We start from the raw sequence: 15,039 nt of genomic DNA on the forward strand, positions 1-15,039 counted from the left end.
TGGGTTATTATAATTTATTGTCACATATTATCGTATCGATATCGATATGAAAAGAAATTTCTATGATTTCTGGTTTTATTAAAGTGCGCATTTTCCTTGTGAAATGTAAATACGTGTGATAGTTCCTAATTCCGGCAACCTTGAAAGCGGCACAAAAACCGCTGGTACGGCTGGGACTGTTACGGCTTGACAGTGAGCTCCCAAGCAAAAATCAGCAGCGGTGTGGTTTGAGGAAATTTCGTTTTGCAATGTAAGTCTATCCTATACCACACACTTTTATTTGTCAGTCAGATGTTGACGATTTCGCTTCCGTTTTTTTTCTGGTAATACTTCAAGACGCGGGCGCAAAAACAACGCCCAGAACTTTTGTTACTAGCCTGCAACAAGTGCTAGTGCCCGTCTTCGAGATGTGAGCTAGCTAAACTTAGCTTAGCCACAGCAGCAACGCTGCATTAAAGTTGTCTAACGTTGCTCACTCCTCATCATATCAACTTATCTTTGCTAGTTATGTAGGTAGTCAAGAAAGAGTGTACACAATCGGTTTGTATACAGGCCACAGCCGTTGCTGTTACTGTTACACGAATCTTACTGTTAGACAACGATATGTGCTAGCGTTTTAGTCTATGCTTAGAAACTACCGTTTCCTGTGTCGTTGGCCTATCTACAAACTACTGCTGTATACTTTTATTTAACAATCTTAAAATGTTTGTGTATGTCCGTCCCTTTGTGATTTCTAATTATTGTAGCTCTAATTTGGATATGACTAAAATAATATCAAGACACAATCAAAGGCAACGCAAAGTTGTAAACAGGAAATATATTTATGGCCGAAGTGTTTCTGTTTTAATAGGTCGTAATCATGTTGATGACTGGGTAATTAAAATAAGTTTTAAACTATATCTAAGCTGAATACTTTCCACTCCAGTAATAACTTACACCCCGTTGTCGGTAATGCCGTTATCTAACGTTATTTCCATCCCATCAGCATCTACCGTTTTTTTTTTCTTTGTTGACACAGTTAGGAACTGTACTCTGATATGTTTCTCGGTCAATATGTGTATTAGTAGGCGCTTTGAAGCTTAGGGGTAATGAAAGAACAAGGTAAAAGACGTGTTTCGTGAGTGTTTACTTTCTGGGAAGGTGTATTGCCTTACAACATCAAGAGAGGAAACTTTTTTTTTCCTTTTAAACTAATAAATATAAATAAATAAATAAAAAGATATATATATATATATATATATATATATATATATATATATATATATATATATATATATATATATATACATACACATACATACAGTGCACATAGAGGCACTGTACTCAGCGTTTTCGTAATGAATCACAGACAGATTTCTACAACTATTTTTGTCCATATTAAAAAATCCTTGACAGAGAATTTGCATGTCTTTCTGAAATTGAGTGATGATTTGATTAAACCATAAAAGTCATTCTTTCATGATGTTATAGTCATTTCTGTTCATTGTAGTGATGGTAGTGGATCAGTAGTATAGATACAACAGTGACGATAATGTAAAATTAGGTCCCGGAATGTATGGATAGTAGATTTAGATTTGAAATAAAATAAATCTATTAATGCAAGAGGGTTAACAAGAATATTCAATTAACCACGATCACAGTTTCTGGACTAAGTCCTTTATTTGAAGTGGTCCAAATGTAACTGGACAATTTACTCCAAAGTTGTTTTACCGTATTTACCGCACTATAAGGCGCACGTAAAATCCTTAAATCTTCATAAAAATCGACAGTGCGCCTTATAATCTGGTGCGCCTTATGTATGAATTTTGGTTTGTGCTTACTGACCTCGAACCGGTTTTATGTGGCACACTATGCTCAAAAATCTGTCAAAAAAATTTTTAGTGCCACTTTTTGGAGCATTACGGTTACCATTGCCAGGAGCCTCGCGGAGTAATACGTACTGTGCTTCAACACAACATTACCGTGTTGTGTGTGTATAACGACTCCAAAATGGCACCCGCGAAGAGACACGCTTACGAAGCTGATTTTAAACTTCGAGCAATTAGTTATGCAGAAGAGAATGGAAATAGAGCAGCTGCGAGACAATTCGGCATTAATGAGTCCATGGTGCGCAAGTGGAGGAAGCAAAAAGATGACCTAAAACAAGTAAAGAAGACCAAAAGGAGTTTCCGAGGGAACAAGGCGCGATGGCCGCAGTTAGAGGACAAAATTGAACAGTGGGTTATTGAACAGAGAACAGCAGGTAGAAGTGTCTCTACAGTCTCTATTCGACTCAAGGCAACAGCGGTAGCACGTGACATGCAGATCAACGACTTTCGAGGGGGACCTTCTTGGTGCTTCCGTTTTATGAAAAGGCATAATCTCTCAATCCGCACAAGAACTACTGTCTCACAGCAACTGCCAAACGATTACAAAGAAAAGTTGGCCATTTTCCGCACCTACTGCCAGAATAAGATCACTGAAAAGAAGATCCGGCCAGAACACATCACTAACATGGATGAGGTCCCCCTCACCTTTGACATCCCCGTGAACCGTACTGTCGAGAAAACAGGGACCAGTACGGTATCTATACGCACCACAGGGAACGAGAAGTCATCCTTCACTGTAGTTCTGGGCTGCCAAGCTAATGGCCAGAAACTACCACCCATGGTCATTTTCAAGAGGAAGACTTTGCCAAAAGAAAAGTTTCCGGCCGGCGTCATCGTCAAGGCTAACTCAAAGGGCTGGATGGACGAAGAGAAAATGAGCGAGTGGCTGAGGGAAGTTTATGTCAAGAGACCGGATGGCTTTTTCCACAAATCTCCGTCTCTTTTGATCTACGACTCCATGCGCGCCCATCTCACCGAGGCTGTCAAAACCCAAGTGAAGCAAACTAATTCGGAGCTTGCCGTCATTCCGGGTGGATTAACCAAAGAACTCCAACCACTAGATATTGGTATCAACAGGTCGTTCAAAGTTAAATTACGAGCTGCGTGGGAGCATTGGATGACAGAAGGCGAACACACATTCACCAAGACAGGGAGGCAACGCCGAGCGAGTTACGCCACTATCTGCCAATGGATCGTGGATGCTTGGGCTAAGGTATCAGTCTCAAGTGTCGTCCGAGCTTTCACGAAGGCTGGAATAATCACTGAACAGCTAAGTAACAGCAACGAGACTGATTCAGATAATGATGAGAGGGATCCGGGCATGCTTGATGCCGAAATTGCCCAGCTGTTTACCGTAACTCAGACACGGAAGGTGAAGAGTTTGATGGATTTGTGGAAGTTGAATGTACTGGAAATGTAAGTGTATTGTTAAATATTTGATGTTTAACAGCTTAACAATGTTAATAGTTACTGTGAATGAGTTGGTTAAATTTTAACTCATCTGATTGTTTTATTCTGCTGAATGCACTTTAAGCGCCTTTTAATCTGGCGTGAGAAGGATCCGGGCATGCTTGATGCCGAAATTGCCCAGCTGTTTACCGTAACTTAGACACGGAAGGTGAAGAGTTTGAGGGAATTGTGGAAGTTGAATGTACCGTACTGGAAAAAGTGTATTTTTCAATATTTAATGTGTTACAGCTTAACAGTGTTAAGAGTTACTGTGAATGAGCTTAATAAAGGTCGAGTTATCTTTTGTTTGTCTTAATGCGCCTTATAATATGATGCGCCTTATGTATGAAAACAGAGCCAGTCTTCAACAGTGCGCCTTATAATCTGATGAGCCTTATAGTGCGGTAAATACGGTAAATTTGTCTCCATCACTTAATTAGCAGTAAGGTTGGTAGTTGATTGCTTGCAACTGTAGCCTTTGCATTAGGGCTGCCACAAACGATTATTTTGATAGTCGACTAGTCACCGATTATTTTTGTGATTAGTCGACTAATCAGATCATGCATCCATTGGACGTAAAACGTACAGCTTATTGCACCAGCATGCATCTGCTCTTATATAACTATCATTAGCTTATAGCTTTAAGTGTTTAAGGTATGTGCTAACTAAAAATAAAGACAAGATGATAGTTTGTTAAATTTTAATGAAATTTGCAGATTGTTTCGGTGAAGTTTAATAAACTCCTTGCTATCTAAAATATAACGGGACACCGGAGTATATTCTCGAGCATCTCATGCTTCTGATAATCAGCTGTCTGCTTGACGTTTATTCAGCTGTGTAAAAACTATAACTTTAATCTCAGCCAAACCGATTTACTCAGGAACAAATAAAATACTAAAAAAAAAGCCAAACAATAACATTTTTAAGTTATCTAAGTGACTTATATATCATGTTTAACCTGAGTAGCGAAAGACGGCGGTGGGTTTGAAAACGATTTGCCGGAAGTCCGGTGTGCTCACCGGCTCTAGTGAGTCTTGCCCCCGGCTAGCTATCGAGCTAGAGGGTAACAGACGTCTCCGAAAACGTCGGAGCACTTTTGAAAGTATGTGGTGTCTTGATAAATTGAGCAGATATTTGAGGTTTACGCAGTTACATTCTCGCCTGAAAATATGTTAAACGTTTATTTTGTGACCCAGAAAGAATAATAAGAGTAATATTAAAACTAACTAGCTGCCGCCATTGTTGGAAAATGAGCTGGGCTGCGCTGGGCCGCGCTATGAATTCTGGGACAGAGCTACTTCTTCTTCTTCGGGGTTTAACGGCAGCTGGCATCCTTGTACATGCAGTGCTGCCATCTTCTGTTTCAGTCCGTTATTACACTCTTAAATCCTACTACTTATTCCTGCGTCTTTTGTGATCTTACAAAGCTTCAAATGACGCGTCGACTATTAAATCAGTCGTCGACGATTTTGATAGTCGACGTAATCGTGACTAGTCGACTAATCGTGGCAGCCCTACTTTGCATTTGGAAACTGTGGCTGTGAGTCCATAACATATGGTCAAATGGAAACTTAATTAAAATGAAGCAATAAAGCAAAAATAAAATTTATCTGCAATTTTTGTTCAGTGAGTTAAATTGAGGCTGAAAGGCGGGACTTAAATTGCATCTTGATGCCTTTCTTTTTATTTTAATGCAGTGGTGAGCCAGCTCTTCCTTGGTGCCTTATGAGAACCATTGCACATTACAACAGAACTGAGAACTTGTAGCTAGGGCTGCCACAAACTATTATTTTGATAGTCGACTAGTCACCAATTATTTTTGCCATTAGTCAACTAATCAGATCATGCGTCCATTGGATGTAAAACGTACAGCTTATTGCACCAGCATGCATGTGCTCTTATATAACTATCATTAGCTTACAGCTTTAAATGTTTAAGGTATGTGCTAACTAAAAATAAAGACAAGATGATAGTTTATTAAATTTTAATGAAATTTACAGATTGTTTCGGTGGAGTTTAATAAACTCAGCCGCTATCTAAAATACCTAATTTCCCGGAGGAACCCACCCTAGGGATTAATAAAGTTTTATCTAATCTAATATAATATAACAGGACACCGGAGTATATTCTTGAGCATCTCACACTTCTGATAATCGGTTGTCTGCTTGACGTTTATTCAGCGGTGTAAAAACTATAACTTTAATCTCAGCCAAACCGATTTACTCAGGAACAAATAAAATACTGAAAAAAGCCAAACAATAACATTTTTAAGTTATCTAAGTGATTTATATACAGTGTTGGGGAGTAACGGAATACATGTACCGCCGTTACGTATTTAAAATACAAAATATGAGTAACTGTATTCCGTTACAGTTACCGTTTAAAAAGGTGGTATTTAGAATACAGTTACTTTGTTGAAATAAATGGATTACACGGTGGTACTTTCCTGTTTCATATTGTGGTGGGTCAGGACTGTTTGGGTTTTGTTTGACAGCTGTTCTGTTGTTCCAGGTGGCAGCGTTACGGTTGCTATGGTTACAGGGTGACGCTCTCTCTCTGCGTGTTTCCTGGGTGAGAGAGCGCCTTTTTGTTGTTGTTATGCTAAGCTAATAGGCAGAATGCTACAGGTACATGCTCTAAAGAATGTAGCCTCATAGGCAGTGTAGTCCGTGCTGCTGGGAGAATGGACTGCCATACTCGTTATGTGTCTGTGAGCGCGAGGAGGGAGAAAAAGGCGAGTGGAAAAGTACCAGTTGTCATCGAGCAAAAACGGGAGCTGGAAGCATGTAAATATAATAATAACCACTGCAGCCAAGAAGAGTGCCTGACGAGCCCAGTTGTAAGTAAGCTATTAAGACTCGACTGTACGCTGTGTTCGTGTTTTCCTCCGAAACAATAAGTTCCGTTGGAGCAGCCTTTCAACGCCTCTCTCTGTCTCTCGTAAGCAAAGTTGACCCAGACAACAAAGTAAAGCTATTTTTCGGCTATGAGCCCGATACAGAACCCGCCATATTAGTCAGAGGTCCCTTTACTACGGGTTCGGAGCTGCGGACCTTCAGTAACAGTAATAAATCACAGCAATAGTACATTCACGTAGTTGTAAAAAGCATGATAATATATTAAGTAATCCAAAGTATTCAGAATATGTTACTCTCATTGAGTAACCTAACGGAATACGTTACAGAATACATTTTGGGGCATGTATTCTGTAATCTGTAATGGAATACATTTTAAAAGTAACCTTCCCAACACTGCTTATATATCATGTTTAACCTGAGTAGCGAAAGACTGCGGTGGGTTTGAAAATGATTTGCCGGGAGTCCGGTATTCTCACCGGAACTAGTGAGCCTAGCTATCGAGCTGGTGGGTAACAGATGTCTCCGAAAACGTCGGAGCGCTTTTGAAAATATGTGGTGTCTTGATAAACTGAACAGATATTTGAAGTTTACACAGCTACGTTCTCGCCTGAAAATATGTTAAACGTTTATTTTGTGACCAGAAAGGATAATAAGAGTAACATTAAAACTAACTAGCTGCCCCCATTGTTGGAAACTGAGCAGGGCCACGCTATGAATTCTGGGATAGGTTGGACCACAAAGTATACACCCAACCCATCCTTCATATCTGGGGAAATGAAGGCCGCGTTTGTTGAATGCATTTGTCGGAGTCTTTGAATTTGGACAGTCTTTGTCGTGTCGCTGTAACGTAATCGGCCTACAAATGCGGGCACAAGAGGATGCGGTTCCTGAATTTGGACACAGCTACGATACCGGACACTGCTTCTTCTTCTTCGAGGTTTAAAGGCAGCTGGCATCCTTGTACATGCAGTGCTGCCATCTTCTGTTTCAGTCCGTTATTACACTCTTAAATCCTACTACTTATTCCTGCATCTTTTGGGATCTTACAAAGCTTCAAACGACGCGTCGACTATTAAATTAGTCGTCAACAATTTTAATAGTCGACGTAATCGTGACTAGTCGACTAATCGTGGCAGCCCCACTTGTAGCCTTATTTATCTTAAATTGGTTTCACTGAAATGGAAAGGAAAATCATAATGGACAAAAGATCCTAGGCTGCATCTGGTTAATTTTTTAGGTACACCTTCAAAAGCCACTGTCATCACTTGTTCCCAATTTGGGACCAGCAAAGTGGTGACATTCGAGTGTCAGCTTTTTGGCCCTGCACCTATATTTATTTCTGTGGTTGTAGATTAGGCACATGCACAGCATTAGTAGAAAAGAGGTGTGTGTGTAGACATGGTATCAGACCTACATAGTTCAACTAAAGAGTCTTCATGTGAACTCTGGCGCAATGGCAAAGGTTGCTATCTTTGCACAAGTAATGCCTAAACACAAATGTGAAACTACATAAACCTACACATAGACACACCAATGCACATTGCTAAACTAATTAATGAATAAAAATCGATTATTGTTATTTACAGCTTTTCCAAAAAAGTCAAAGATAGAAACTCATAGAATTGAATACATAAAAATGAGTTTGATTAAAAGTATTGACCAAATTCTTTTTCTTTTTTTAACCTAACACATATTTAGTAATCCACTCTTTACCCACTTGCTCTTCACTAATACAAAGACCAAACAAAACAAAAGAGAAAAAGCGTTTACTGCATTTGTTTATTAAACCTACCTTCATTGTATCCTAGTTAGACATCAATTTGTTTTTAACCGAGCCACACATTCCCCAAGGGATCCAGCATTTTTATTTTATTTTGTTTTTTTTTCCAGTTGCATAAATTAGATGCTCATTTAAAAAAAAAAAAAAAAAAAAAAAAAAAAATGGCAATCACAGCTCTTGCCATGACCCTCGTTGAGAAAAATGTGTTTTCATTTAAAGGAAAGTGGGCTGTATGTATATGGCAACCATCAATTTAAAATTATTATGAAACAGTCATATGCACAATGGTACAAACACAATTGGTTACGGTGAATATTACATGAATCTGAGGCTAATTTTATGTGTGTACTTGTGGTAAGTTCCAGCCATTTTACATATTAGAGAATGAAGCCCACCACTGATGCTGTAGTGTAGTTTTGATACTAGCAGCAGCTGCAGGAAATGTATATCTACAGTTTGTTTGTAATAGTTTGCTTGTTTTTTGTGTTTATTTGTATCAAATTCATGCAATCAAAATTCAAAATAGTTTATCTTTTTAAATATACGTGAATTAGACGTGGCTGTAAAGTTGTTATCTTGGGGGCATAGAGGAGAAGCACTTAATCCACCCATTTCACATAGACTTCCTTTTGGAATAACTTGCATCATTGATTGTTTTTCTTCAGGAAACTGGGTACCTTTGGCTTCCAGACAGATGCTGTTTCTGTTGAGTTAACTGTGGCTTGTTCCTGTGTTTTGTTTTGGGGATTGTTTGTTTTTTAAATATAAACACATGTAGTTTTAGCAAGCTCTTGGCATCAACTATATTTTAGCAAACATGGGTGTGCCTGCTTATTAGGGCCAGACAGATGTTTAAGATATTTAAGACTGATATTGATATTTGTTGATTTAAAAAAACAAATATCAATACCAACATGCCCTTGCGTTGACAAATCCTGTAACATTAACACTTATAACATATTTTAAGGGTGTTTCTCCCATCTATTCTTTACTTTTATTTTTAAAGACTGCTACAATGCATTGGCAAATCAGTAATATCAGCCAGCAGACTGCTTATATCTGCCTAAACTGTTTTACATTTAAACTAATATTGTAATTTGGCCTGAGTCAGAATTTATGTAATTAATGGCCACATTTGACTTAGACTGAATCGTAATAATCTTTGTATAGCCCTGGTGTAAATAACAACCCAACTTTCAAGTTTCAGTGTTACGAGAAGTCATTGCAAAGCAATGCTCTTTCAGGTCAGGTGGTGGCAGTAAATAACTACTGTTAAAAAGCTGTTGGGACAATGAATGCATATCATATTTAGGAATCTAAATAAATAATTACTTAAATTAAATTAATGGGAACCAGAAGGAAACAACCTTTTGCTTTGTCACCGGTTTATATTTTTGTTATTGTTTTTAACAGTTTCTTCGAGTTAAAAAAAAAAAAAAATGCATCAGATAATAATAAATGTGATGCTTGCTATTTTAGCAGGATTGTGTGGGACATCATCTTATTTGAATAGCTTTTCATGCTATCTGATGTCAGCTTTTTAACTGTTAAGAATATACTTAAACCATTATTTTGGGCAAGCATTTACTTAAGCCACATCACTGTCAAGTCTATTGTTGTATGAAAAATAATCTCCTGCCACTTATTGTCTATCCTCAGTTGATACAATGGAGCATGAGTTGAGGAACATCAGTGAGGTGTTTTTAATTAATTGTATTAATTTTTTTTGTGCGTGCATGGCTGGCTGTTGTGTACAATCAGAGACACTGAATTGTTCTGTTTTAGCTCACTATGAACTGTTACTCCTGTTGACCTTTAGCTATCCCACAGATTGGGTGCTATATCAAGCAATTTCCTCTGAGAGGACTGTTTTTCTTTTTCTTTTTTCTTGTACCTAAAACTGACTGGTTTCCTTTAAGGTTTTAGTGGGAGATTGTGCTGTTATGTAACAGACGTTTCTAAGAGATTTCACAGGGGGCTAAGATTTACACTGTTTTTTTTGTTTTGGTTTTTTTTTTTGTAAATTTCTTCAGGTCAGCAGTTGGTCCAGAAGGTTCTGCCGCAGCGGCCGGCAATAAGCGCTTGCAGCAGACGCAGGCCCAGGTGGATGAGGTATGAAATATGTGAAAACTGGCTTCTATTTAATTTCAGAATTTAATTTGAGGCCAACAGTTCTATTCTCTTATGGCTTATTGATAGGGATCCCTCAAATATGTTAAAATCTTAATTCATGAGTGCTTTAGTGTTACAAATGCACCAGATCTTTTCCTCTCAAGCTAAGAAATTTGAAACCACCTCTCCAAAGATGACTGCCCTTAATGCTGCTTCATCTCCAACTTTAGGTTCATTTCTCAGTTATATGGTTAATTAAATGCTTATGTACCAGTCCAGCTGTACACAAATAAAGGAGAAGATACAAGTAGAGAAAGATTCAATCAACAATTTGTATTTATTTATTTTTTAATAATGGCATAGCAGCACAGCCGTAATCCAGGAGTGAATAGTTAAATAATGAAAAGATAGTGGGTGGACTCACAGTGTCAAATAATAAAAAATCTTTTCAAGCATTAAAAATCCTTAAATAACCTCATCTTGTTCACTTTGCATCATTTTTCTCACCTAGCCCATGGCCTCGAACTCCACCCCTGTCTGTCTTCACTTGCTTTGTGTCACTCCCTCTTTTCCTTGATGTTGGTCTCACACAGAACCTTGCATAACTCTTGGCAGCAGTGTTACAATTCACCATAATGTGGAATAATTTGCTCTCTAATACTCCAAAAGACTGCCAAAGGACATTCAGTGAAAGGCAGTCCTCATCCAGTTTTGAGAAATAGCATTCAGAACCATGTCAGTGAGGCCACTAAGAAAATAGGCTGCCAAGTCTCACTCTTAATTCCCTTTACATCTTGCTCTCTCTCGCTCTCTCGGTTGTAGCCCCTCTCGGGATAAGCCACTCCCTCATAGATCTTTAACCTCAGCACGTCACAGAAAGTGTCCAATTGGCTGCCAAACGTTTACATAATCACTGTCTCCATGGTTATGTAAGGCATGCACGGGCCTACACCCTCCCCTCCAACCTGCAGCTCTGTCTGAGAGGAGGGGCAGTAGTTGGGTTTGTGGATCAGTGGAACATATGGGTTACGTGTAATCTGTGTTTATGCACATGCATGTGTGTCTGACTAAAAGTGGAGTCTGTAGGAGTTATTTTACCCTGTTGATTTATTTATTTGGCATTTTTCTTCTTCCTCTTATGATTCTTTCCTATGCCCTCCAGAGAAAAACAAATTAGGGCAGATTTATTTACAGTGAGGGCTCAAGATTGCCTAACACCCATGTACATCAAGAAACAGATTGCAAAAAATGTATATTATGTTTATGTTTTGAGTAGGTGGTGGACATTATGCGTGTTAATGTGGACAAAGTGCTGGAACGTGATCAGAAGCTGTCTGAACTGGATGACCGAGCCGATGCACTCCAGGCTGGAGCCTCCCAGTTTGAGACCAGTGCAGCTAAGCTGAAAAGGAAGTACTGGTGGAAGAACTGCAAGGTGCTTAAACAAAGTTTGGTTCAAAAGTCACACACTTTCCACCACTTTAAATAACAATTACTCTAACTGATATGATGCACTCTATTTTTTTTAAGTCTTCAAAGACTGAGGTTTACTAAATTAATTGTTTTTATTTAACTACACAACTTACGTATATATTTGCATGGCTTATGGTGAAGACTTCCTGTTTTTATTCAACAAAATGAGGCGGTATTACAGATATAGTTCTTGTGTAATAGCGTAGAAATTATCTTTAATTGTTTCAGATGTGGGCGATCCTGATAGCTGTCATTGTGATCATCATCGTCATCATTATTAGTGAGTATTAAGGATGTGCTCATCAACAGTGTTGTTACAGTTTGTGTTACTTCAAACATAAAACCAAGCATTAAGAACTCTCTACAGTGTTGTAGTTTCGCAAACTGTGTTAGGTGTACTACTACATTGGTGCTCTTTTAAGAGGCAAACACACATCAACTGTTCAAGATCATGTGATGTGTCATTTGATGACTTATCTGATAGAAAAGAGTTTTAAAGTTTACGGACTTTGCCCCCAAACATTCAAAAAGCTTTATTTACTTAAATTTTTACATCTACTATCCATACTATTCCCCCATCATTATTCATGCTAGTTCATGTTATGGATGCAGTAAGCCAAGAAGAAGTACACCCAATTACATAATGCAGCCTCTGTCTTTTGCCTTTATGGAATCCCCCCACAGTTCCTTTAGTGTCATATCTCTCTTTTATGTCTTATATAAAACATTTGGTTTAAACAAACTTGTTAATTCATTCACAGTCTGGAATTACTCGTAAGTAAGCAACAGGAGGAGGAGGGGTAGAAGACACGATAAAGAAGAGAAGTGGAGCTATGTGACTCGTGTCTCAGAGTAGCTCCACATTTTCCACCTCTACAGGGGTCTTCATTCTTTGTCCTGGATTGCCCTGTGTGTGCGTGTGTGATTGCTTATGTGCCTTAGTCACAGTTTTAACCTATAACATTACAAAATTCCAGACATTACTAGGATATACACATACCAAAGAAAATAAACATATGTACAGAAATGGGTTTATAACTTGACTAAAGCCCAGTTATAAATATGAGTCTAAACAGACTTTGGCAGAACACACACACACACACACACACACATACTCAAACCTTAAGACTAGAATTGAAGAACATTGTAAACTCTCCTCAACTTGTATTTTTATATTTTATTAACAATTGTTTGATTGCGTGTGCCAGGCTAAGAGAAGTGCCTTTAAGGATTAGCTGTTCAGTGGTATAGTTTAGATTGTAACAGTAATCCTGCGTATGGTGGAAGAGATGCCCCTTCCCAGATTTAAAATATTTCTGCTCTTGATAGTGTAACACCAGTATTTTTTTTCCTCTCTCATGCTTTTTCTTACTTAATTGGTCAGCTTTGCAAATATTAGTGAAATCTAATTACTCATTTTATTTCTGCACATGGTTAAGTGCTGATCAGGTCCAATGTTTAAGATGTTAATGTTAGATCTGAATGAAGAGGAAAGTCATTCTGACAACACAAAGCTTACTGGTAATGGGTAACGTACTGTTGAACCACCTCACTGTGTCCATTCCTGTTCATGTCATTTTCAGGCAGTAATTGGGATGCAGTAAAAGTTTGCATGAGCTTGTGTTTAGATTAAGTGCTGGTCATGTTTACTATAAGTAGCATCCACATTGCCTGACAGATTTGCCATAAAATGTAAAAGGAACAAAAAATTACACACACAGAAGTGCCATCATGAGGTATCAAGAGATTAATTATCTCAATTAGTTGCTCTTAAATGTGGCAGAAAAATGGCCTTTATGTAATAATAGTGATCAACAATTAAGAGGAAAGAAAATCTGCAGTTTAGCTTTAGACTTTGATAGGCGTCTCCAATGGAGAACAGCCAAAAATGCAGCCATACCTTCTGAACACATGTACCAGCCAGCCAGAGAACGAGTAGTGCCTTGTGAGCTCCCTGTCCAGCAGATACTGTGCAGCTAACCTTTAATAAAGACCTTTGGATCAGCGCCAGTGTGAAGAAACATTCTTGTTGATGCACAATGCTTCTAACACAAAACAATTAAAAATTCTAACATGCCATATTTGTCATACAGTTATTTGCATTCTGTTAAATGTAGAGTTGATCATAGTTAGGCTATAGTATGTTTTTTTGTGATGTTCAGGTCAGTACTGCTGAGCATCATGGGTGATATAGAGTGGAAATATTTTGTTGGTCCATGGCATTGTGATACATGTGACACTAACACTGGATTTGGGATTGCTTTGTATATTATTTTCACTCTGTTTGGTATTTAAAGCTCCTGTTTTAGGTTACAGTTTCAGGATTTTTTTTTTTTTCTTGACTTCTAGCAATCATTAGCTTTTTTTCCCTCATACTTCTTGCGTGTTTCTGATAGAGAAATAAACACTAACACAAATATGTACTCACCCGCACCCCTTTTTTTTTTTTTTTTTTTTTTTTTTTTTTTGTTAAGCATGTAGATTTAATCAGACTGCAGCCACAACTAAAATTTGTAGGCATGGAAATGCTTTTATGGGCCAGCTTTTTATTAACCATACATGGAATTGTCAACCTCATCCTTTTTTTTTTTTTTTTTTTTTTTTTTTTTTTTTCTTTTTTTCCACAGAATTTAAGATCTTATAACTTCCAAGCCTTGCTTCACTTTTGGGAATGTACGTGGAAATATGTGCAATTCTGCTCTGTGGGCCCTAAATTTATTTTTGCTTGAATAAAACTGATGTTAAATCAAAGTGTCCTCTGATTTTTCTCGTCTGTGACGTAACAAACGCCAGCTATTGCTTTTTCCAAAAGGAGCCATGATGGCAAAATCATTTTTATTGGAGTGATTTAAAGATAAATTCCTTCAGTGTGACATACAATGGTGTACAGTCCAGCAGCTTTTACACCAGCACTGTTGAGTTCTTTTTTTTTTTTTTTTTTTTTTTTTTCCCCCCATGTTTCCTTCCTCTTTTTTCCATCTCAATTCCACTCACTTGTAGGTCTTTAGGATAACCCCATCAGTTCTAATGATTATATATTTTATTATTATTTTGTTTTGGTTTTACAGAATTGGGAAATTTTCAGTTCAGGTTTAATTTAAATGCAAATTAAATTGCAATAAAGATGTGGTAAAAGAATATATAACGGCTGCTCAAGTGTTGTTTGTGCTTTCAAACAAATGTCATTGTATCATAAAGAAAATCAACATGACAACTGAGGATAATTAGATTGCATATTATTGTTGCAAAATTTTAAAATATAATGTAAAATAATATTATTTAAAATTAATGAATAAGGATATACAAGTATGTGGCATTCTTTGCCTTCCTTTTCATTTGCTTAATGACAAAATCTATTAAAATTACTGATAGCTCCCATTTTCTTGTAATTTTTATGTTTTATTTTTTTACGTAAGAGACTTAATTAAGATGATGTTCAATAACTGACAATTTAACCAAACAAAAATAAGTCAAATGTCCAAACTCCCTGCTACGTGCA

The 15,039-nt window shown here is 37.6% G+C and overlaps 1 protein-coding gene across 1 annotated transcript; it reads left to right on the top strand.

Moving 5' to 3' along the window:
* Window positions 1-158: 158 nt before the first annotated feature.
* Window positions 159-14,291, top strand: vamp3 (vesicle-associated membrane protein 3 (cellubrevin)). Its single transcript, XM_084928063.1, has 5 exons — window positions 159-250; window positions 9,989-10,067; window positions 11,344-11,502; window positions 11,769-11,820; window positions 12,302-14,291. Coding segments are annotated over exons 1-5 (309 nt in total). The 5' UTR covers window positions 159-248; the 3' UTR covers window positions 12,319-14,291.
* The last annotated feature ends 748 nt before the right edge of the window (window positions 14,292-15,039 follow it).

This window comes from Perissodus microlepis, chromosome 5 (assembly GCF_051167445.1).
Source record: "Perissodus microlepis isolate ML-2025 ecotype Zambia chromosome 5, ASM5116744v1, whole genome shotgun sequence".
NCBI classification, from domain to species: domain Eukaryota; kingdom Metazoa; phylum Chordata; class Actinopteri; order Cichliformes; family Cichlidae; genus Perissodus; species Perissodus microlepis.

Excerpts from the sequence above, each read along its gene's own strand:
- vamp3 (XM_084928063.1), top strand. Across the intron at positions 10,068-11,343 it reads CGCAGGCCCAGGTGGATGAG|GTGGTGGACATTATGCGTGT; the intron begins GTATGAAATATG and ends TGTTTTGAGTAG. Across the intron at positions 11,503-11,768 it reads ACTGGTGGAAGAACTGCAAG|ATGTGGGCGATCCTGATAGC; the intron begins GTGCTTAAACAA and ends TAATTGTTTCAG.